This window comes from Brassica napus, chromosome C8, assembly GCF_020379485.1.
Source record: "Brassica napus cultivar Da-Ae chromosome C8, Da-Ae, whole genome shotgun sequence".
NCBI lineage: Eukaryota > Viridiplantae > Streptophyta > Magnoliopsida > Brassicales > Brassicaceae > Brassica > Brassica napus.
The window spans coordinates 32,497,337-32,520,856 of NC_063451.1; the positions used below are offsets into that span (position 1 = coordinate 32,497,337).

The following is a 23,520-nucleotide window of genomic DNA, read 5'->3' on the forward strand; positions in this document are numbered from 1 at the left end:
CATTCTTTCTCTCGCATAGAATGGTTAGAAATTTAGAAAATGTAAACAAACTATAGCATATATTGGAACTTGAAAAGCAGACGGTTTCTTTGGGAATCTCATTCGTGACCATTACAGAAAGTCAACATAAAAAGAATAATATACTAATAAAAAACGAACAACTTTATTTACTTCTGTTTCGTCCGTCTGTCTTCGTCTTTTCATTAACACCCTTTGATCTTCTTCTTCTTCTTCCCCCTCCCTGAAGATTAGGGTTTTGTAATGTGTTTGTAAGGAGAAGAAAAAAAACAACAATGATAGGAATCTCGGGGTCAATTGCGAGAGACGGGCTCGAGACCGAACCTGTGTCTCGATCTCCTTCGTTGGCTGATGGATCTCCTCCTTCTGATCTCAATCACGCGGCGGATGTCCTCAGTAAGGAGTTAAAGAATGTGGGTCTGGATGAAGAGAAGATGATGAGTGTCCCTGGCGGTGTTGATTCGAAAGCCCTAGAGGAGGAGGAGGAGGAAGAAGAAGATGGTGTGAGCGAGAATGAGAGTGAGGCGTTGTATCCGGTGAGGCCAGGAGCAGAGGATTGCGCGTTTTACATGAGAACTGGGAGCTGCAAATTCGGATCCACTTGCAAATTCAACCACCCTCTTCCAAATCCCACAAACATCCAAGTAAGTGAATATGCTTTGTCTTTACGTGAAAGATTGTTTGTTTTTTTTTTTTTTTTTGATTAATCTTATGGAAGGTTTGTTTATTTTAATTAGAGCCACATGTGTATAGATACTTCTATATTATACTATCTGTGTGCTATGTGCTGGACCAAAAGGAGAAACCTTTTCTTAGTCTTTATCTTCTGTCTCTCATCTGTATATGCTTCTATTGGAACCAGGGGAAGATTTGCCTTTAAAGAAACATCATTATTTTAATCAGTGGCACATGTGTATAGAGACTAGTATATATATATATATATATATATATATATATATATATATTAATTTGTGCTTCGTTGCTGGACCAAAAGGAGAAAGCTTTGTTTAGTGTTTATCTTATGTATATGCTTTTGGTTGAACCAGTTTTAAAATTCTGTTCTTGTTTCCCTTGTTTTGAAGATTGCTAGGGAGAGTAAAGTAAGAGAAAAGGAAGAGGATGCTGATAAAATGAGACTCATGGATTGCAAGGTTCCTTTTACCAATTACCATGCTCTCTTTTGTAATTATTATCTTCATGGCATAAACTGATACTCAGTTCTTGTATGCGGTTTGCAGTATTACTTCAGGACAGGAGGTTGCAAATATGGATTAACTTGTAGATTCAACCACACTAAACCAAACTCTGATGTGCCACCCTCTGCACCTGAGCTTAACTTCCTCGGCCTTCCCATCAGACCTGTAATTCCCCCATTTTTAATTCACTTTTTTTTTTGTTGCTTTAAGTTTTGTCAAATGCTATATAATCAAATCATATGCAAACAACCCAATTTTGCAGGGAGAGATAGAATGTCTTTTCTACATGCGCAATGGCTCCTGTAAGTTCGGAGCTGACTGCAAATTTAATCATCCTGATCCCACAACTCTTGGAGGAACCGACTCTCCGTCTTTTCATGGTAACAATGGTGGATCCGTCGGATCATTTTCCCCCAAAAGTACATTCCAACCAAGTTCAACCTCATGGTCTTCACCGAGGCATGCCAATGGCACAGCTCCTTTTATTCCATCCATGTTGTCTCAGAGTCGTGGAGCTTCATCCCAAGCTCCCGAGTGGATTGGCTATCAGGTAGTAAGTTGTGGATCTTAATAATAATGATCTATTGTCTGAAGTTTATTTATTTTTTCTTTTTTTTTGTATTTGCCTAGGCTACTTCTATGTATCCGTCAGAAAGGAGTGTGTTTTCTACTTCCACCACATACCTTATGAACAACTCAACAGCTGAAACAAGTATTTTCACACCATACAAATATCAAAAACCTGCTGAGGAGTTTCCAGAACGTCCTGACCAGCCTGATTGCAGTTATTATCTTAAAACTGGGGACTGTAAGTTCAAGTTCACTTGCAAATACAATCATCCTAAGAATCGATTGCCGAAACAGCCTCCTTTCGCTCTCAATGACAAGGGCCTTCCCCTTAGGCCTGTAAGTCCTTGTGCTTCTCTGTTCTTGTGTGTATTGGTATTAGAAAGTTGTTAGGCTTTGTAACCGATTGTCTAATCTCATTTGATGTTTGATGGACTCTTTTGGCTCTAGGATCAAGTCATCTGCACACATTACAGTCGCTACGGCATCTGCAAATTTGGTCCAGCTTGTAGGTTTGACCATTCCATCCAGCTCCCGGATTCGACAGGAAGCTCCCATGTTGTCGTAGAACCTCCTCAGGTCGGTGCTCATGGGAATGAAAGTGACGGTTGGAATTGATCACCAAGCTTCATGAGCTTACATAACTGATACATTTTGTCTTTATCGTGGGTTTTTTTTTAAAAAAATTTCGTCACAAACGTTTAGGTTAAAAAACTACACTCTCTGAACAATATCTATGTGGCAAGCCTATCCTCGGTGCATTTGACAGATTTTCACCAAAGAACTTTTGTAATCTATCCACCACACTAGGCCTGGGCATAATATCCGAAATCCGAAATCCGAACCGAATCCATACCGAAAAATCCAATCCATATCCGGTCCGAAATGTAAAAAATATCTGAATGGATCTTGAAGGTGGTACAAAACATATCCGAACCCGAAGTGTTATTAACCAAATCCGAACAGGTAACCCGAAAAACCGAAAAATCCGAAACAATATCCGAAGAAACCGATCGGAATGTCCAAAATAATATACAATATAATTATATGAAACATGAATATATACTTCAAATATTCAATTTCATATTTATTTTGATACGTTATCTAACAATAAGTATTTAAAATTTAAATAACTACCTTGAATACTTAATTATATATAAATAAATAAGATATTTCTTATGTTTTACTTTTAAATTTTAGATTTTATTTCGGGTATATCCGAACCGATCCGATATAACCCGAATCCGAATGATATATGATTACTTTATGGGTTTTATGATGTGATACAAAACCGACCCGAACCCGATGTGTTATATCCGAACCCGACTCGTTCTTGCAAATTTACTAGAATGGAACCTAGGAGGTGTTATAAAAGAGAACCGAAATCCGAAAAACCCGATCAACGGGTACCCGAACGCCCAGGCCTACACCACTCTCTACCTCTTGAGGTTATAAATGGAACCTGCCTGTTTTTTTCCATTGGTTCTTTATTCGTAACTGCGATCAGTTTTAAGTTTTGGAACCTGAGGACAGTTGATGTTTGTTTTTGCCGCAAAGGGGTTTGAGACGCAGGCTCTTGAGTATTCAGACATATAACATGACGTTTATGCAGTTTTGTATTACATGACTACTAAGGACATATCTCAATCTTTATATATTCGAACCAAGAACAATGTAAAACTATAATTTATTTTTGTACCCCAAAAAAGTGAAGCAAGAAGAAGACAAGTTTGCAACAGCTCACTGGTTCTGCTTCCTTATCATCGACTTCTTCAACCGAGTTAGCGGAAACAAAGCCATCCCTTCTGCAACACAGAGAAGAAGCTAATATCTGTGAGAAGCCTACTCTTTTGTCAAGATTTGGTTTTGGGGGTGGAAAGAAGAAGGTATACCTTTTCTCGTGGAGGTTGAGGATTACGTTTCTTCTGATGGTTGTTTTTACTCTGAGGCTCTGGACCTGTAACCAGACTCTCAGGTCCCGCGACAGCTGTTTTCTTGGTCTTCTTGTCGTCACGAGCCTGGTTGAAGATGACGGTGAACCCTTGTGCTGAGGCTGGATTAGTGGCGTCCCATTCCCCAAACTTTGGCAGTTGTCTTCCTTTGTTTCCCTAGAGAAACATATTTGTTCATCATCATAATTCCATATAAGAGTTTAAGTTATGAAGACAAAGAGATGGATATTGTTCTTACCGTGGCCATTTGTCCAAATTAGAACAGAGGATCTTGAATATGATAAGAGGAGAGAATATTGATGATGATATGGGAAGAGGAGATGAAGTTTTAATATAAAGGATGAGAAAGGAAGACCACGTCGTCGTTGAAACACATCAATCTCCTTTGGTTTCATACACCTTTTCTCCTTCCCGCGTCTTTCCCAACAGATATACCTAAAATAAATTAATTAGCAAATTAAATATATATATATATATATATATATATATATAAATATATTGGTGAACAAAGACTAAAAACGTGGAGTATAGGCAAATGTTCTCGTCTTCTCCACCAATTTCACTATGCATCAATGGTATTAGACCAACTTTCAACAGCCTTAGAAGAATTTTTCGAATCTGTATGGTTATAGTCTACTGCTATGTTTAATTAGTTTCTAGTAGTCTAGCTAAGGTCGTGTCAAAAGCCTGTATATTATAATCTACCTCTGTTATGGTGGGCTGCTACTATATGCCTTCTAGGATCGCAAATGGTTGGCGTTCGAATAAATAAATAAAAGCTTCGTCAAGTCTGCAATGCCTTTTTATTAGTATAAAATAATTACTTTTTTTTTTTAAAAGAAAAAAAATTAAACCCGAATCTATTAAAGATACAGACTTAATCCCTGGATGAGAAGTGCATCCCACTGATAGACCCATATCCGTATACGGTGACCAGAAAAATGTGACTTAATTTCGTATGACAGTTGGATCGAAATTGAAATGTGGTGAGATCCCAAGGCCTTCTTCTTACTATTTGCCCACGGATTCCCGATCTATAAAATAGTTACTTTTCAACTTAATACAAAGGCCCTTGCGATATTCAAATAATAACAGTGTAATCCAAATCTAAAAGCAATGTCCTCGAAGCCAAACTTTACTGACCGAGTAGATGATGAAACGGATACGACTATTGGATTGTGTTTATCTAGCCCCATACTGATTATTATACATATATATTCAGGATCACGATAGTTAACTATAGAGTATAGACTATTATTACATAAATAGTTTTTCGAAAGCTGGTTTAGAGTCACATAAATAATTGCACACAGTATTTTCTTTAGAGTTAAGATTTTTGTTTTTTAATCAAATTCTTTAGAGTTAAGATTTATAATACAAGAGTGGGACAGATCCTCTGGTCCAAAATAACCCAAGAGTGGGGCTTAAAAAACTAATTAAAACTTGAGAGCTTAATTTTTGTTAAAGAAAAATAATTAATAAAAGAAAAAAAAACTTAAAGAGTATTCATAGAGACTACCTATTATGGATTTGTATATAGAGTCGAAGAGTTTCCGAATTGGTCCTGCCATCAGCATGGCTGGCACTTCACAGCCATCTGTAAAACGTTTTGCCTTAGAGAATTCTATTCTGTCGGATATTTTAAAATTTATTATTTTTTAATTAAATTCTTTTACAAGGGATAATGTTAGATATCACCGTACTAAATGTTTTTTCGCCATACAGACATAATTTTCTTACTAATATTTATTAATAAATATATTATTAATTTAAAGATCAGCAAAATAATTTGTTGTCATATACTTACAAACTCTATAAGAAATTTAACATCAACTATTTATATATGATGCAGTTTTCACTAAAAGCATATATAAATATATATATATATAAAAAAAATTAGAAACAATCATCTTATGTAAATATTGTATAAATATATTTATCTACATTTTTTGTTGTATTTTTTTCATTTTAATTTTTTTTTTTCATCAATTATGTTTATCAGAACATAGTTAATATAGATAATTACAATTTTCTAGACCACTGAATGAAGTTCTGAACTCAATATTTTACTGGATATATAAATATACATTCATAAATTTATTTACTGAAAAATATTGATATTATTTAGGATAATAATATAATATACATGAATTTTTTTTTGTCAAAAACTAATTTTCCTTTTGAATATATGATATACCATGGATTTGACCCATTTTCATCCATGGTATATAAGTGTTTTACTATCTATATATTATATATTCTATCCTATTAGGTATGTTTTCAGGTTCAGGAGTATCTCGGAGTAAAGTGATGATTATGGAAAATTTAGGAGCTTAAAAGAGATTTCATCCGAGCTGACCATTAGAGGTCGATACGAAGAAGAAGCAATCGTTCGATGCACATCCAGTGCCGTCGATCGATACAGAAGAGAAGCCTCGACGATTGAAGATTATGATCGATCGATGTACATCCTGTACCATCGATCGATGTCGAGACGCGATATGCGCAACTTGGTTCCAGTCGACTTTAAACCCAAGGCTTCACCAAATTACAAGATTACCCCTGACGAGTTTTTAACCTAATAGTTATATACTTAACTAAGTGTTATGAGGCAAGAGAGTTTTTGGCCACCATTGTATTCTTATTTTCAGCAGAGAGTTGTAGGAGAGAAAATCATAGAGAGATTTGTGATTGGAACTCCATTGATTCATATATTTCATTCTATGCAGTTTTTATCTATATTTTGTGTCATGAATAGCTTAGCTATGTCTGAGTAGTTTACTTGTTAGATTCAGGGTTCAAATAGGTTAGAGAGATTAGCTCCAACTATAGATTTGCTAAGTTATGATATTCAATGATTGATTGTTCATTAATGCTTGTTTTAGCCTTGCTAACTAGAACATGAACCTAGGAATTAGCATGAGTCAAACATCTTTGACCATCATGTCCTGAATCTAATCTGTCATGCTAGGCATGCTAGAGAGATGCTAACCGCTGATCTAGGAGACCAGTGAGCATTATCAACATGCGCCTAGGGCTTAGCTAGAAGCATCGATCGATATTGTCTTCTGACAATCGATCGATATTGCGAAATATCGATTGATTGACACTTTCTTGTGATCAAAAGACGACAGTTGAGATCCAAAATCTAGTTAGTTAACCAGTGAAACATTGTCATCGCTGATCACTGTGATTAAGGAGTTGAGCTCTAATATATCATGCATGCAACTGTTAAGCATCTATAGGATTATAATCTCCAACACCTGAATAGAAACCATGCATCTAATATCTTCCAATAAGTTACACCCCCAATCATCTTGTTAGTCGAGCAATAGACTTGCTCAATTACGATTGCTATTTACTTTTAAACCATAAAACAATAAACAGTTAGAATTAATAATTTGACTAAATTTAATAGGTTCCCTAGCTCCTTGTGAATTCGATCCCTAAGTACTGCAACTGAACCTCTTATTTGAGAGTAATTCATTCTTTAAGATAATTTGAGTGGTATCAATATATTTATTATAGTTAATTCAAGTTTAATGGTTAGTTATGTAAAAATTATTCTAACTATTCATTAAGGGTAACAACAATATTAATTTGTCTAACTTTTAACCCGAAAACTCGAATGCGAAAAATCATGTCGCAAATTTTTCGTTTTGCTAGACTCTTCCAAATTATTTTCATGTTATTAAAAAATTTCTGTATGAACTAATTAACGAAGCTACTATATATTATGAATCTATGATGTCCATTTATATTTTTTTATCAAAACTTGAAAAAATCTCATGTTGTATATATATATATATATACACGTGAGAAAATGGTCTTAACCACTTATAAAGTATATTGATTAGATGTATACTCGATATGAAATGAAAGTCATTTATAATTATATATTCTACTGAAACTCATAATTAAAATAAAAATTCAAATATGCAATAAATGATGTTAAAAACAATAACCATTGTAAAACACGATAAACAGCGACAGATCCAAAATAAAATTATATATTTACATAATACTGATGATATATGGGTCACCAAATATTTAGAGGTTGAGGTAGTGTTAAAGTCAATGGCATCTGATATGCCAACACATGTCATGTCTTGTTTTCGATTGCCAAAAACAGTCACAAGAAAATTAAAAAGTGCAATCGCACACTTTGGTGTAGTAGTGGGAATAATAAAGGTATCCACTAGTTTTCTTGGGATACATGTGTACGTATAAATAGGATGGAGACATATGTTTTCGAGATTTACAAAACTTTGCTACTGCTCTCTTAGCAAACGGTTATGGAGGCTAACTGATAAACCAGAATCATTATTCACCAAAAAATTTAAAGGAAGATATTATTCGAAAACTGGATCCTCTTGATCCAATAAAATCTTATTCTCCATCTTATGCATGGAAGCACTACCTTAACTCGATATCTGGTTAAGAAAGGGCTAATCGAAAGAGAGAACATAAAAATATATTTCTATATGGAATGATCTTTGGATCTCTATTCCTCGTCCGAAATCAGCATTACAAAAATATCAAATTCAATTTCTGAACCTTCTACTGAGAGTAGAAAATTTAACCATTCAATTGATTTTTTTCATGGATTGAGGATCTAATTAAGGTATACAAACATCCTGATGATGTAAAGATTATTATGAGTATACCGGTTAGTCGGTCATCCAAACACCAGATACGTATGAATGGAATCCCACAGTTACAGGAAGGTATGTGGTCAAATCGGGGTACAAAATGGAAAATCACAACTGGACGTGCGATTAACATCTGAAGTTTTTTAGTCCTGACACGAAACCCCTACTAGCATTTACATGGACTTTACAATGTCCTCCAAAATTAAGACAATTTGTTTGGCAAGCAATATATGGGTATGTACCAGTCACAAAAAACTTACAGACTTCTGACATTAAATGTGATTCACAATGTATAATTTTTGTAGTGGAAGAGGAATCTATAAATCATGTTTGTTTTGAATGCCCACGAGCTGTAAAAATGTGGGCATTTTCAAAAATTCCATCGAACCCAAAGATTTTTCCAAGAGCTTCGATCAATACAAATACTGATTATTTGTTTTGGCGATTGCCTAAGGAGTCGGATTTTGGAAATTTCTCTTGGATAATGTTGTATATATGGAAAAATAGGAATGACAACATTTTCAAGATAAAAAAGAAAATCAAGAGGAGATATTACAGATAGCGAACATTAAAGGAGATTCATAGACATAGACAAAAATCGGACACAGTTGTTTCCCACCGAGATGTGACACAGTAATCCTTGAGTATGGGGGAAGATAGATGGTGTTTTGTTGATGGCACTGCGAAAGAACATGATAAATTTACAAGACAAGGATGATTCTGCAGAAAGGAGTCCTTAACTGAAAAAATGATGGGAGCTATGAACATCCAACGAAGCTTGTCACCTTTACATGATGAATGTGAAGCTCTGATCTTGGAAATGGAATGCATGAAGACCCTATCATACAAGGAGATGGTGTTTACAATTGATTGTTCTCAATTGGTAAAAATGGTGTCTGTACCGAAAGAACGCATTTGGAAGAATTTCATCTATGTAAGGAATTTTTCACTCACTTCAGCATTCTACATATCCCGAGGGAAAATAACACAATGGCTGACAAGCTTGCATAAGGTTCTCAGACTCAGTCTTCTGCTATGGTTTATGTTGATTCGATTTCATTGATTGGTTCTCAGACTCGGGATCTTCTTAGTTTAGTATAGCCTATGGTAAAAAAAAAACTATAACTATAAAAATGTAAACACCGCATAACACAAGTGACCAACCACTAGTAAAAATCTTATGATATAATAAAATAGTAATTAAATAAAAATTACAAGTCAGCTACATTTTTATTTTATTACCGGTAATTTTTAGATAATTTTTATTATATTTTCTGGTGTTTTTACATTTTTAATTTATACATATATAATGTTGATGTTAAAAACACATCAAACTCATATATTTACAAAATAAAAATGCTAATTTTGAAAATTTTAAGTTATTAATTTTTAGATAATATTATAAAATTTTGATTTTTGTTGATTTTTTAGATTTTTAATGGTAAAACCCCTCAATTATGTTTATTTAATGTAGAAACCCGTAAACTAAAGATTTACCGGTAATAATGGTAATTATGACCTGATAGAATTTAATTCATTAAATAAAGTTAGTTTGGAAGTTTTTTCGTTAAATATTTAGATTGAGGTTTTTACCCAAAACAAAGGGTGACATAGGAATTTAATGGGAATAATCAATTCCTACTCATGCCTTAAAAATTACATTATTTATGGAGAATTTCTGCTGCGTTTGATTCTTTGTCATTCCTTGAATTTTAAGGATTGATATGGAACAAAAAGAATAAATATTCATTTTCATTCTTTTTATTTTGTTCATATTCATTCATTTCCTATTCGTTCTCATTCTTATTCCTATTCTTATTCCTATTCTAATGGTCACCGACTAGAACTTTAGTTGAGTGGTTTCAACTTTAAAAATCCTATATAAAATATACAACTTTCCAGCCAGTTTTTAAAACATATCTAGTTACTCGGTTGGTTAAATCTAGATTCGAATCTCTAAACAACTTATTGAACCATTTATTTTTTGTACAAAGCCTTTACATTTTTTTGTACTTCCAGCCCAAATTATTTTAGACTTTGTCAGGGCCGGGATAGTTACAGTAATCATATATACTTGCTTTTGTTGCATTATAGTTTTCCTAATTTTTTCTGTTCGGGTTAGAATCTCTCGTTGTAGTTTTACTTTATTTCATTGTAGTTTTATTTCTATTTTTTCATATATTTTTTTTGTATATCTATGTCTTTATAAGAAGAAAATTTGGTGTAAAATTTAATGTATACACACAAAAAGTGTACTGCCAGAATATTCTTATAACACAAACTAAGGAAATTATATAGTCTATCAGTTGTACACTATTATTATCATGTCGTATTATCATCTCAAAACTGTAAACAATAAAAAAACTAAAAAATGATAATTCATTAATTATGAATTGGATGATACCCATGTTCGAGAACTCGTTAGACACTAGTCGGGCGATCGGGTTGGACCTAGTGTATAACAAAAAAATCGGGGATTAATCGGAAATTATGCGGAGCGGAATTTTTCAACTTTTATTTAATTTATCGGTATATATACTAAATTACTTAAGAGAATTACCAAAAACCTAAAGTGGTCTAGTGGCCATTGTCATATTATTGGCCAAAGTAGGGTTGGGTTCAAATCTCCAATGCCTATTTTTCGTCATTGTTTAAAATTCATGTTCCTTTCACCTTCTTCTTTTCTTGTGATACGATCTTAAACCCTAAACATGGTGGCTACCTTTTTGTCATTTTTACAGTGATTTCTTCATTTTTTTGCTAGATCGGTACTAAGTATTGATGAATCTATGAAATATTATTCGTTTTGTAGAGTTTAAATGAAGAAAAAGGAAGTTTTTCCACAACATCTGATTTTTTGGCCGATTACAGCCTAATCCCGGTGGCTCCGGCCCGCTCCGCGACTTTCCGGCAATTACGCGGCCCTCGGCACCGCTTTTTAGAACATGGGACGATACACACATAAAAATGTTTTTTCAGTAAAAATTAAAAAGATGATTAACATTTTTTTCTTTGTGAAAAAACTTAAACATGATGGAAAACATTTAAGAAGATCTTAGAGCATCATTATTGCAGATCCTTAAGTGGGTTTTTAAGCAAATTCAATGATTTAATTAAATCAAAAGAAAATGAAATTCTAATAATTGATTCTTAAACTGTGATTTTCGGAACCGATCCTTAGAGCATCATTATCCTAAATACTCATTTAGGGTCTCTTAGTTATTTTATAATACTTTTAAACAATAAATGAGTGTTAAGAGACCCCGCTAAGAGACCCGAAAATTTATATGCTCCAATGCAAGTATCTTAATTAAGATTTCCTAAAAAAAAAAAATGAATGATGTTTCTCATATGGTAATAGTATTCACGTTAGAGTGCTCTCATACCTCGAGTACCATCAGGGGAAGCAACCAATCCTCTGAAATAGCAGTTGTCCTCAACCTGCAGAGTCAATAACCACTTGTATCAGTTTAATAAAAGATAAAACTGACCCATAAGAACATAAATAAAAGAAATGGCAGCCTCTATGTTGTGACACAAGATGTGAAATCTCACACTCAATGAAGGATACTTGTGGAGTATCTGAGACTTTCTCCTAAGAGAAGCTGTTCCCACAACGCTTACAGCTGGAAGCTCAGCTAACGAAGCTGCAGTCAGACAAATATGACCGTTTATTAAAGCCTCGTCAATCTCTTTGGTGAAAAGCCCTTTCCCACCAATATCAGCAAGCGGCTGAGAGAGGATCTTGTCAGCAGTGGTTTTGATTATCTCGATGTGGATAGCTCCGTCTTCAGTGAGTTCAGGGTGTTTTGACTGGAGCTTTGCTCGTGTCTCGTACGCTTGAGCAAGTGCTAACGGACTGTCCTACACAATGAAGAGTATATATAAGTAGCAGAAGGCCTAAACTTAATTAACCACTAATGCAAAATCAATCACACATAAAAACAATGCCGAGATTGTCTAAGGAATAACCACAAGAACCATGAATCATCTCAAACCAAACACCTTACACACTTATCGCATCTACACATCTACTTAGGATCCAACTATAGGACTGGTAAAAATCAATACTTTGAATCAGAATTGCGGAAACAAAGGCAAACCCATTAGAATTGAATCGCTCTCATAGACTTCAAAAGAGATCAGTGACCCCACAAAGGAGAGAAATTTTACCTTCCATGTGTGCCAATTCTGATGATAGCAGTTCGTGTCTTCTGTTCCACGGCAACACAAGCTCTAACGGCGCCGGAAGAGCTCTGTTTTCAGCGACATTTAGCTAGAGACGGAGAACTGATCTATGGAAGAGAGAATCCGATGACGGAGACCGAACCGAGGGAGCAGGAGTTGACCGGGGGAGAAGGTTGACGCGTGAGAGCGACCTTGTGAGCTTGACAGAGAGATGAATAAGCGATATCCATGGATTCCGGGTAGCAGAGTGCAGAAAGAGAAAAGATTTATCACGAGCTTTTGGATTCGAAACCGACGGATTACACGGGAGAGAGATAGAGATGAGAGAGAGTAGGAGACGTCCATGCGACGCGAGACAGAGAGAGCGCTTCTGCGATTCTTCTTCGATTCTTCTTTCTCATTTTCGATTCCTCTTCCTTGTGTTCGATTCGTCTTCCTCTTCTTCGTTCTTCTTTGGTTTTCCTTCGATTCCTTTGATTTTCCTTCGATTTCTGAGGCCAAAAACAATCATAATCCCTTCGATGGCCAGAAACAAGCTTGATGAACTTCACAATTATAGGAGATAAGTTGTCTGATGGTAATCATAACATTAAGTGCAATCATTGCCATGAGCTCTACAACATAGATCTAGGTAGGAATGGAACTAGTACTTTGCTTAGGCATTCGAGACGGTGTTCAAAGACTCCTGGATCTACACCTGGTAGTAATAGGAAGCTAGATATGATGTCTTCCGTGAGATGATGGCTATTGCTATAGTAGAGCATAATCTGCCTTATGCATTTGTCGAGTATAGAAGGGTGAGAGATGCTCTTGCTTATGCGAATTCAAGTATTGAATTTTGGAGTAGGAACACGGCTGTGTCTGATGTGCTTAGGATTTTTGAGAAGGAGAAAGCCAATCTTAGGAAGGTGTTGACTGAAGTTCCTGGTAGGAATATTGGAAAAATAATAAAGCTCGGTTTAAGGAGTTGCTCGTATGGCGTGTGATGTTCTTTGCATCCCCATAACAACTGTATCTTCAGAGTTTTCTTTTAGTGTTGGAAGCCGGGTCCTTACTAAGTACAGAAGCCGACTGCTCAACTATAATGATGCTCTTAGCCAAAGGAAGAGCACACATGTCCGCATGTGGGCAAACCTCAACTATAATTTTTTCTTTTCTTTTCTCTCCCTTTTCTCTTTGTCGTGTCATCTTCTCTTTGTTTTCTCCGACGATGGCGATCAATTGTTTGAAGGTCTTGATTGTGAGGCTAAAGAGAAGATCGCTAGAGAGTTAGCTAAACTCGTGTTTGGATCACAAGAGAGCTTTGTCTCCATCTGTTTGAGCAGTTTCTCATTGAAAGATTTGTGGAATAAAACGTCGAGAGATGAGGAGATCAATTGGTTTCCGTTTGTGGAAGATCTGAGCCAGAGTTGGTCGATACTTGGAAGAGTAGAGCCATCCACTCTTTCTCTCTCTCCGTAGCGTTCATCTTCTTCCTCCTCAGTCACAACAGAAGAAATCGTTTCGTTTCTTATCTCGCCTCCAAGGCTAGGTGAGAACTCTCTTCCTTGGTCTTATTGACTGAATTTTTCTGATAGTGATTAACAATGAATCGATCCAGCCTTTGATCTAATCTCTTTCATTTCATATGGGTTCTCTTTCATTCGATTTGTTATATTGATTTTGTGTAATGGATTTTTGATGTCTTTGGATTGTTATTGAGAGAAGTCTAGCTTGACTAGTTCTATGTTGGCTCTTGCTCATTCGTGTCTGGTTTAGTAATCTAGGGGATGAGAACTCGTCAGTATATTATGTCAGTTCTGAAACTTATTATGAATTATGACCACGAGAACGGAAGCATACGTTTGTGACAAAAGCTAGCTTATGTGTCTGAAATTATCACTCATGTAATATGATAGATCCTTGATCAATGTAACTCCGTAAAATCTTTATTGAATAGAAAAGCAATACAATATCTCTCAGCTTTGTAGTGTGAAACAATCTAAGCTCTCATGGCGAACTAAGACTGCATCATCGATCTCATAGCGAACGAGTGTTCTAGACTCATAGCGTCTTCAGAACTTACAACAACAAAGCATGATTTCAAAATAGAGAAGTACTTGACTCTTTATACTAAAAGCGTAGAACAATATTGTAACTGCAAACCCTCCTTCTCCAAGCGAGGCTTTCATTTAAATCTTCATTCCTTCATCACTCCAACTCCTTAGCCTTCCCGCTCTTCTTATTCTTCCTATAATATGTGTTATGGTATCTATCATAATATCTGTATGTTGATGCAGGTTTAATGTTGAAGCGAGATGTTGGTAAGTATTCGATAGGCAAAACAATTTATGGAAGTGACAGAGCAAAGCTCAGACCCTCCTTCTACCAGACCAACTGTGGATTTCACAATGGGCGGGTAAGCCACCATACCTTCCAGTTTGATTACTTGATATTTTTACGAGAATTAGTAGTTGCAAGCCGAGTTTTTTTTAATGTAGCTTATCAATATAATTGACTGATTTGTCCAACCTTTGTTTTGAATGGGTTGATGTCTCGCCTGGAGGGATAAAGTGACTGAAGATGGTGTCACCGTTGCTAGAGGCATTGAGTTGAAGGATAAAGTGAAGAACGTTGGTGACGGTACGATTACTCCACTGCTCTTAACTTGATTATATTTTCTTGTTTTTTTTCCTTATTGTCTTGTGTGGATAGTTGTTGATAGAGGTGATTAAAAAATGAGTTAGGTTGTGGTTAGTGAATATGGTTGTGATGAATAAATTAGATACATGTCAACTCACAATGAGTAAAGCCAATTAAAGACCCCTATCACACACGATCTTTTTCTGTTTTAAATGTCTTGTTGGTGTTCTGTTTTAAGAGTTTAAGCTCTGTTTTCATTTAAGTTTAAGTTTCTTGTGTGATGTTGTTGTGTAATGGAGTTACCGTATTTAAGTTGAAAACGTGTGGCCTGTTCTGTTAAGTTAAAAAAGTGTAATGGAGTTATTTTGTAGTTGTTCTGTTAAGTTAAAAACGTGTGGCTTGGTCTTCTTTTCTAAGCAGGAAACATGACACAAGACGAGGCACGGACTTGGGTGAGAAGTGTGTTGTGCTGATGACAGAGGTGAGAAGACGAGGCACAAACTTGGGTGAGAACGACAGAGGTGAGAAGTGTGTTGTGCTGATGACAGAGGTGAGAAGACGAGTCACGGGTTGTGTATCTTGTGGTGAAAAGTGGTGAGAAGACGAGTGCTGATGACATAGGTGAGAAGTGTGGCTTGGTCTTCTTTTCTAATCTTTGTTTATTTTTGTTTTACTAATCTTTGTTTTAAAAAAAAAAAAAATTTATGTTTAAAATGTTATCTTCTACTGTACTATGTTTTATTTAAAATAAAAATTTAAAATTTAATAAAACAATGTTTAATCTTTTATTTTTTAAGAAACCTTAATTAAGAAATTCCCAATGAAGCATAAAATCTATGAATTTTTTAACTAAATTTTTTAACTAATTTTTATTATTAAACAAGTCACTAAAAAACCTATACGGAGTTATAGGGATAATGATGCTTTTACATGTTTACATCATAGTTTGTGTATCTATTCTCCACACACACAAAAACAAAAAACAAATCAATCATCCAATTTTCAAAGATTTGTGGGGTTCATCAGCCATATACAAATGTTTTGTTCTGTTTTGTTGTTTTTTTTTTAAGAAAGGACATTGTGTTTTGTTTAGAAATGTTTTCCCTTATTATATAGAGATTAAACATATGAATTAGGGTTATATATATCCGTAGAATTAATTCTTTACATGCAATAAGAAAATTAACACTTTTTCTTTATTTTCGAAATTCTTTTATTACAAAACCTGGATCCGATCTGCCATAGTTCGTTAAAATTAAATAAATAAATTTTTTTATTTTTTTTGAATAAATGTTAAATTTATTCATCAAAAAAACCCTTCTTACATCAAGTGTAACCTCTATTCTCAGAATTCATAAATCTAATTTTTAGACTTCAAAAAATTACATTCTAGTACTAAACCAAAATTGTAAACCTTCTTCCCAACCCTTCATTCCTTTAGTTCTTAACAGACTCAGTTTGTTCCTCGTACATTTTTCCAGCAACTTGATCGGTATCTCAATAGGCATTGGATTTTCCTCATGCTTGATCCTATTTCTCTCTCGCCACAGAGCATGCACTGTTGCTTGAAGAGCATATCTGAGACAAAACTTCTTCTTGTTCCCCACCATTATATATATGTAACACTCGACCATTCGGTGCATTCCCATTGAAAGAGCTTCACTTACAAGTTACAAATCTCAACCTCCTTCCACGATGTCTCCCTCCATCTCCCTTATCCTCGCAACCGCCGTCTCCATCGCGATCCTCTTCTTATCCACAATCTCCTCCGCCGCACCAACTTCCGGTGTCCGCCGTCCATTCAACAGAATCTACGCGTTCGGCGACTCATTCACCGACACAGGAAACTCACGCTCCGGCGAAGGCCCAGCCGGATTCGGACACTTGTCAAGCTTTCCCTACGGCATGACTTACTTCCTACGTCCAACAAACCGTTACTGCGACGGTCGACTCTCCATCGACTTCGTGGCACAGTCGATGAACTTACCGTTCCTGCCACCGTATCTCAGCCTCAGATCCACTAGCGGTAGTAAAGGCACCGCTGCTGATAGTTACGGCGTTAACTTCGCCGTCTCTGGAGCAACGGTGATTAAACACTCTTTCTTCTCGGAGAATAATCTGACGCTTGATATGACTCCTCAATCTATCGAGACGGAGCTTGGCTGGTTCGAGAAGTATTTAGAGACACTTGAAACAAGAGATAAGGTTTCGTTGTTTAAAGATTCTCTCTTTTGGATCGGAGAAATTGGAGTAAATGACTATGCGTACACCGTTGGTTCTGCTGTCTCGAGCGACACAATAAGAGAACTCAGTATTTCAACACACACAAGGTTTTTGGAGGTAACCTTTCTATCAAATCATGTGCATAATTAACTTTTTTGCAATAGTGATGACTGATGCCTAATTCAACCGATTGGTTAGATTCGGTTAACTGAACCAATTAATTGTTCTCTAATTTGCAAGAACTGTAAAAACTAATAATCATCAAAACTAAAATATTTTATAAATTTATAGATTTGTTAACTAAAAAATAATTTCTTTCAGAATCAAAATACATTTCACGATTTTATATATTCACTAAATTTTAGAGGTTTGGTTTTTATTAATGATTTAAAGTGTACAAGCGTTTTACATGTAGTTCTAAAAAATAAAAATAAAATATTTTCAAATTATGAAAAATAGGGATACAATGAAGAAAGATATATATTACTTATTTATGTTCATAAAAATTTATATCTAATATTAATTAATTTATGATATTATATCATATATTTGCATAAATTTTTAGAAAAATATTATTAGTATTTACACTGATCTAGCTGTAATGGGAACGAAGATTTTTTAATTTACCGATTAGTAAGTTATAGAATTTATTATATATAAAACACAAACAATTATCGTATACAATATTTCATATATGTATATATTGCAACTTGCAAGTCATGACACCGAAGTGATCTAACCGACAAGTCATGCTTAAGATACCTCGAGCAGTCGAGCTATCAATACAACAGGAAGTCCATGCATATGGAGGATTAAGAAACCGGTAAATACGGCTTACAAATTTGACGCACTAATCTACTATAAACCTTTGACCCAAAAAAAAAAAATCTACTATAAACCAAATATCTTAGTTTTCCAACATTTACAACTCTAGATAGTTGATATTTATGCATCATTGCTAATCTATCTCCAATTTAGTTTCATTTGAATTTAAGATTTCCGGTTTACAAGAATCGAGTCTAGATTGACATGATAGGGTCTCCAACAGAGAAAATGTATTTTTAAGATTACGATAAAGGTGCGAAACCTTAACAAATTTGTGTGTTTATTGAATAAAAACCCTTAAAAAACATGTATATGATATGGATAAATGAAATTTCTTTAAAGTTTGCTAACCTAATAGACCAGGCTGGCCTAGAGCTTAACCGGATCTTGGAAGAAAAAGATCTGCTGGTCGTAAACCTAACAAACCGGCTTGGCATAGGTTGATTCTCTTATGTTTGGTTATATAACCTTTTTCAATTGTAACTGCAGACATTGTTGAACAAAGGTGTAAGATATATGTTGGTACAAGGACATCCGGCGACTGGATGCTTGACGTTAACGATGACTCTGGCTGATGAAGACGATCGAGACAATCTAGGATGTGTTAAGAGTGTCAATAATCAGAGCTACACTCACAATCTTGCACTGCAATCCAAACTTGAAGAACTTAGGTCAGTCTATATACATACTAAAAAACTATACAATGCTTAGCAAAGAGAAAGTATTTAACCGACTCTTCCATCATATTACCCATATATGTTGCTTCCAGTTCCAGGGCTGGTTCATGTGATTGCTTTCAATTAGTGAGGCACGGTTAACTAAAACCAACTAACCGACTTGAAACTTTAAACCAAAGCTAAGCAACATGAACCGAATATAATTATAACCAATGGACGATTATTTTTGGATTTACATGTTTTATATCGATTAAGATTTCTAATAATTTGATCTTACTAGTAGAATATTTGTTTAATCAATTTAACACTTAAATAAAATTAGTTACTCTTTCTCTCTAAATATGTTCATTTGATATAAGTAAACACAGAAACAAAAAGCGAAATGTGTTTATCCCGAATGTCTGTTCAAGAGCGTTCTATTATTAACATTTTTGTTGTAAATGCAGGATCAAGTATCCGAACGCCACAATAGTCTATGCAGACTACTGGAACGCGTACCGTAAGGTAATAAAGAACCCTAGTAAGTACGGTATCTCCGAAAAGTTTAAGGCGTGCTGCGGAATAGGAGAGCCGTATAACTTTCAAGTGTTTGAGACGTGTGGGTCAGCTTCAGCCACGGCGTGTAAGGACCCCAGTCGTTACATTAACTGGGACGGAGTCCACTTGACCGAAGGCATGTATAAGGTTATGGCCGATATGTTTCTTGATGGCTGCTTCACTCGACCTAAGTTTAGTTACTTGTTGAACAAGAAACTAAACGGTTTATGATAGAAAGATTTTACCGTTTTATATGTTTGGTTTTGGAGTTTTTGACATTGTTTAGCGAAATATGATCACACGATTTTTTCTTATTTTACTTAGAAAATGTGACCCGTTCTGAGCTCATACATAAAAAGCAAATGTACTGGAATCTAATGGTTTAAAAATTTAGAGCCTATTTTTCTTTATTCTTGTTGTGAATAAGTTTAAAGAAAATTGTGGCCCTATTTTAAAACACATAACCAAATTTTGTTGCTTTATTTTAATATGTAAACAATAAAAATTTAACAACAACAATCTAAATAAAATTAATTTCTTAGATCAATAGTTTTCTGGAAACACAAATGGTAACAAAATTTTACTAGAATGAGACTCGAGAAGCTGAAGAAAAGTAGCTTTAAAAAAAAAAAGATTGAAGAAAAGTAGAAACATGAACCACATTTTAGGGTTCTGGTCATCTTTTATCTCGCTGTGGATCACAAACATTTCAGGACCAAAATTTTAAAATTATTCAAAATTTGAAACAAGTATCTTAATATATCTATACTCTTATTTATTAAGTTATTTTGCTTATTTATCATGTTTTCCATGATTTTAATTAATTTTTTTTATTTGTCATGTTTTAATTAGGGTTTAACTGAAACATTAAATTATTAATAGTTTTTAGCTGACTCAATAATTCATTAATTTAAATAATATAACTATAAAATGTGTAACTAGATATATAATTATTTTTATTTTGCTTATTTGTCATGTTTTCCATGATTTTAGTTAATTTTTATTATTTGTCATATTTTTATTAGGTTTTAGCTTAGTCATTTTTATTAGTTTTTAGATGAGATATTAATTTATTAATTTAAATAACATAACTATAAACTATGTAATAAGATATATAATTATATTGATTTTTTTTATTTGTCATGTTCTCCATGATTTTACTTACTTTTGCTAATTTATCATTTTTTAATTAGGTTTTAGCTAACTCATTAATTTTTTTTGTTGTCATCTTTTGGATTTAAATTTAACAAGGATCAAGAGTTTAATACATAATCATCACATCCTATACTAGTATGGATTGATCAAAAACTCTGCTACACAACGCCTTTAGGAGAGACTATGCCGGATACCAACCGGAGCCACAAGCTGACACTTTCGGAAACGTTAAGACACAAGCTAAACCATAAACATCACACAATAAATCCTTCACCAGAATCACACTTCTACGAAGTAGCATCACACATAATCAATAGTAGAGCCAGTACCCTTAAAGGCCCTTTTTGAAAAAGCCAAAACGAAGCCGGAAGCAAGCATCAAGGACAAAAGAACGAGAAACACACAAGGGCTACCCATTCAAACCCAAACCAGACCGCCACTTAACTGAAACCATAGCAAGAATACCAAACCTCCTGGAGATGACAAGAACCACTTGCTTGAGCCGGATCCAAACTAAAGGAACAGAGCCTCATCGCTTAAACCTCTTCACCACTAAGAACAAGACCATCGAAGACAGATGGAGCGACAGGATACTGGACACGAGACCACCGTGAGAAGAGCAAGACTTCTAAACTGACGGAGTGGAGACTGGATAATAAAAGAAGCGGCGGGGATACACAACTTAAACCATTGGGTCAAGCCTTGAGCAAAAACCCGTTGCTCACGAAAGCCAATCAGAACGGCAACCACCAGCGATTTAAAGAAATACGAACAAGCAGGCCACACAATCCAAAGACAGAACGAATCAAATCTAAGGAACCGCTAAGCGAAGAGAAGCGGAGAAGGTGATACCTGAGAAGGTTCAACTTGACAAGACCAAAGCAGAGGACCTTCGAGAAGCCAGAAACCCAGGAAGAGATGAGCACGATGGACCCAAACGCAAACCACAAACGACTCACCTGACAACAACTTGACCCAATCTGATGGAAGAATTAACAACCCACATCAGAGGCAGCCTTCAACCAGCACTGCACACCAGAAAGAGATACAGATCTAGTCAAGCCCATCAACCGAACCACCGCGGCAACAAAAAAATCAAACACACCCCAACATCTTCCAGACTATCGAAGGAAAACCTCAAAACACCTCTACCGCCTAAAGAACTACACTACCGGCCCTCTCCTGGCGCCGACGAGGCTGCCGGAGAAGGAGAAACGTTGATCTTTCTGTTTTCTCTCTCTAGCGGCTGCTAGGGTCTTTCAAAGACTTGATAGTCTAGGAAATCTTTCAGCTGAGTCATCAATTTATTATTAATTTTTAGGTGAGTTATTAATTTATTAATTTAAATAATATAACTATTTCAAACTTTGTAATTAGATACATAATATTTTTTAAAAAAAATTGTAACTTTGACGAGTTAGGAGCAATTCTTATTATTCTGTTTTAAAAACATATTTTTTACTGAATAATATTAAATCATATTTGTCACCGGATGATGTGGAATATAATACTTCTTTTTATTATAGTTTATAGTTTAGTGATAGATTTATCTTAGTCTATGTCGTATTATAGTTATAGTAGTATGTAAATGCTAATACAGAGAATTATGATGCCGGCTTTATCTTAGTATCCATCTTAATAATGTATTATAATAATTCGCTGACTATATGCTGTGATAGTTCATACGTTTGATGGGAAATACATACAAAACTTTAAATAATATGAAACACTTTCAAATGTTGTCTTTTTGAAAAATAAGCCCGTTTCACTTTTTCTTATTAGAGATATTAAGTCAACTAAAAATTGTATAAAATTAGAGTAAAGGTGTCGATACTTTAGAATCATGAAAAAAAAAATCAAATGAATTGGTGTTGGTTGATACCGTTGTAAATATATTAATTTCTTTCATTATTGATTCACATTAATTATATGATTTGGTGTTAGTCACTTATTTTGAAATTTAATTTGTAGAGAACTAGGACTCATGATTCTATTGATAAATGTTCTTTTGGCGACTTGTCTTTTGGTAATTTTCGATCTAAGTTATCTAAGGGGATTCTTTTATTCTGCATAGTTTCACCTTCGGTGATTATACCATAAACTATAGAACGATTCCTCTGCTTTTTAAGATATATTTCTATAGAATAACCAAAATCTTACCTTGTGATGATTTTCCAAAAGATAACAAATAATTATTTCAAGGAATTTAAAGAAATATTGGGACATCAATACGAAAAGACAATTTTATTCTGTGAAATTTCTATATCATATTTTGTTTTTATTGATGTTTCATATTTATGATATGTTTGTTCAAGAGTTCTTCTTTCTAATGTTTTATGTTTCATATATTATTGAAAAAAATTGAATGTTGAACCTTAAAGATATCTTATTGCAGAAAGAAGATTTTTAATTAGTTAGAATTAACTATTCGTGACACAATGCAAAATTTTATTCAGAGTTTAATTTAATTTAATGTTTTTCTAATTTGGATTTAATTTCCAGATAGAATAATATGTATAAACAATTAAAAAAATATTTCTACACAACAAGCAATTGAGATTTGGTTAAAAGACCGAAAACACACAAAATTTAGTATTTGTATCTAATTAAATACGTTATCATAAATACAAAAAATAATATTAAAATAAAATTATTAAGAATATATATTAGCTTGCACGAGAATAAACTAGATGCGAGCCCACACCTAGTTTTTAATATTGGGTCTGATTGGTAAGGACTGTACCTTTAAAAATTTTGCTGTAGAAAAAAATCTGTAGACTTTTTGCTGTGGATTTAGATTTTATTACTGTAGAATTTTATAGAAAGCATTAAAAAATTGCTTTGAATATTTGGCTCTGCAGAGCACTTGTACCTGTAGATTATTTCAAGAGCTGTGGTTTCAAAAAAA

The 23,520-nt window shown here is 34.4% G+C and overlaps 3 protein-coding genes and 1 long non-coding RNA gene across 5 annotated transcripts; 2 read left to right on the forward strand and 2 right to left on the reverse strand.

Annotated features, from left to right (window-relative positions):
• LOC106428667 (zinc finger CCCH domain-containing protein 43) lies at positions 1-2,531 on the forward strand. Its single transcript, XM_013869413.3, has 6 exons — positions 1-662; positions 1,101-1,169; positions 1,257-1,379; positions 1,477-1,764; positions 1,845-2,120; positions 2,232-2,531. Exons 1-6 carry the CDS (start codon positions 294-296, stop codon positions 2,397-2,399), a joined length of 1,293 nt encoding a protein of 430 aa, XP_013724867.1. The 5' UTR covers positions 1-293; the 3' UTR covers positions 2,400-2,531.
• An 826-nt stretch (positions 2,532-3,357) lies between these two features.
• LOC106428655 (protein NOI4-like) lies at positions 3,358-4,881 on the reverse strand. The gene is made up of 3 exons (XM_013869396.3): positions 3,972-4,881; positions 3,674-3,889; positions 3,358-3,586 (listed from the first exon to the last, which is right to left on the reverse strand). The coding sequence occupies exons 1-3, from the start codon at positions 3,978-3,980 to the stop codon at positions 3,563-3,565; spliced, it is 249 nt and encodes an 82-aa protein (XP_013724850.1). The 5' UTR covers positions 3,981-4,881; the 3' UTR covers positions 3,358-3,562.
• Positions 4,882-11,154: 6,273 nt separating this feature from the next.
• Positions 11,155-12,786, reverse strand: LOC106428622. 2 transcript variants are annotated; one of them, XR_001285683.3, is made up of 4 exons: positions 12,559-12,786; positions 11,941-12,244; positions 11,772-11,826; positions 11,155-11,319 (listed from the first exon to the last, which is right to left on the reverse strand). It is a non-coding gene; the product is annotated as an uncharacterized LOC106428622 (long non-coding RNA). The 2 variants fall into 2 exon arrangements; XR_007327620.1 differs by having other exon boundaries at positions 11,155-11,826.
• An 87-nt stretch (positions 12,787-12,873) lies between these two features.
• On the forward strand, positions 12,874-19,804 carry LOC106428621 (GDSL esterase/lipase At3g48460-like). The gene is made up of 6 exons (XM_048765968.1): positions 12,874-14,104; positions 14,853-14,971; positions 15,119-15,195; positions 15,616-17,535; positions 18,733-18,914; positions 19,367-19,804. The coding sequence occupies exons 4-6, from the start codon at positions 16,891-16,893 to the stop codon at positions 19,686-19,688; spliced, it is 1,149 nt and encodes a 382-aa protein (XP_048621925.1). The 5' UTR covers positions 12,874-14,104; positions 14,853-14,971; positions 15,119-15,195; positions 15,616-16,890; the 3' UTR covers positions 19,689-19,804.
• Positions 19,805-23,520: the final 3,716 nt, after the last annotated feature.

Bases quoted from the DNA above. Each gene is read 5' to 3' on its own strand.
- LOC106428621 (XM_048765968.1), top strand. From the start codon at position 16,891: ATGTCTCCCTCCATCTCCCTTATCCTCGCAACCGCCGTCTCCATCGCG. The intron at 17,536-18,732 runs GTAACCTTTCTA...TTGTAACTGCAG, and splicing joins CACACACAAGGTTTTTGGAG to ACATTGTTGAACAAAGGTGT. The intron at 18,915-19,366 runs GTCAGTCTATAT...TTGTAAATGCAG, and splicing joins TCCAAACTTGAAGAACTTAG to GATCAAGTATCCGAACGCCA.
- LOC106428667 (XM_013869413.3), top strand. From the start codon at position 294: ATGATAGGAATCTCGGGGTCAATTGCGAGAGACGGGCTCGAGACCGAA. The intron at 1,170-1,256 runs GTTCCTTTTACC...TGCGGTTTGCAG, and splicing joins TGAGACTCATGGATTGCAAG to TATTACTTCAGGACAGGAGG. The intron at 1,380-1,476 runs GTAATTCCCCCA...CCAATTTTGCAG, and splicing joins TCGGCCTTCCCATCAGACCT to GGAGAGATAGAATGTCTTTT.
- LOC106428655 (XM_013869396.3), bottom strand. The intron at 3,587-3,673 runs GTATACCTTCTT...TCTGTGTTGCAG, and splicing joins CTCAACCTCCACGAGAAAAG to AAGGGATGGCTTTGTTTCCG.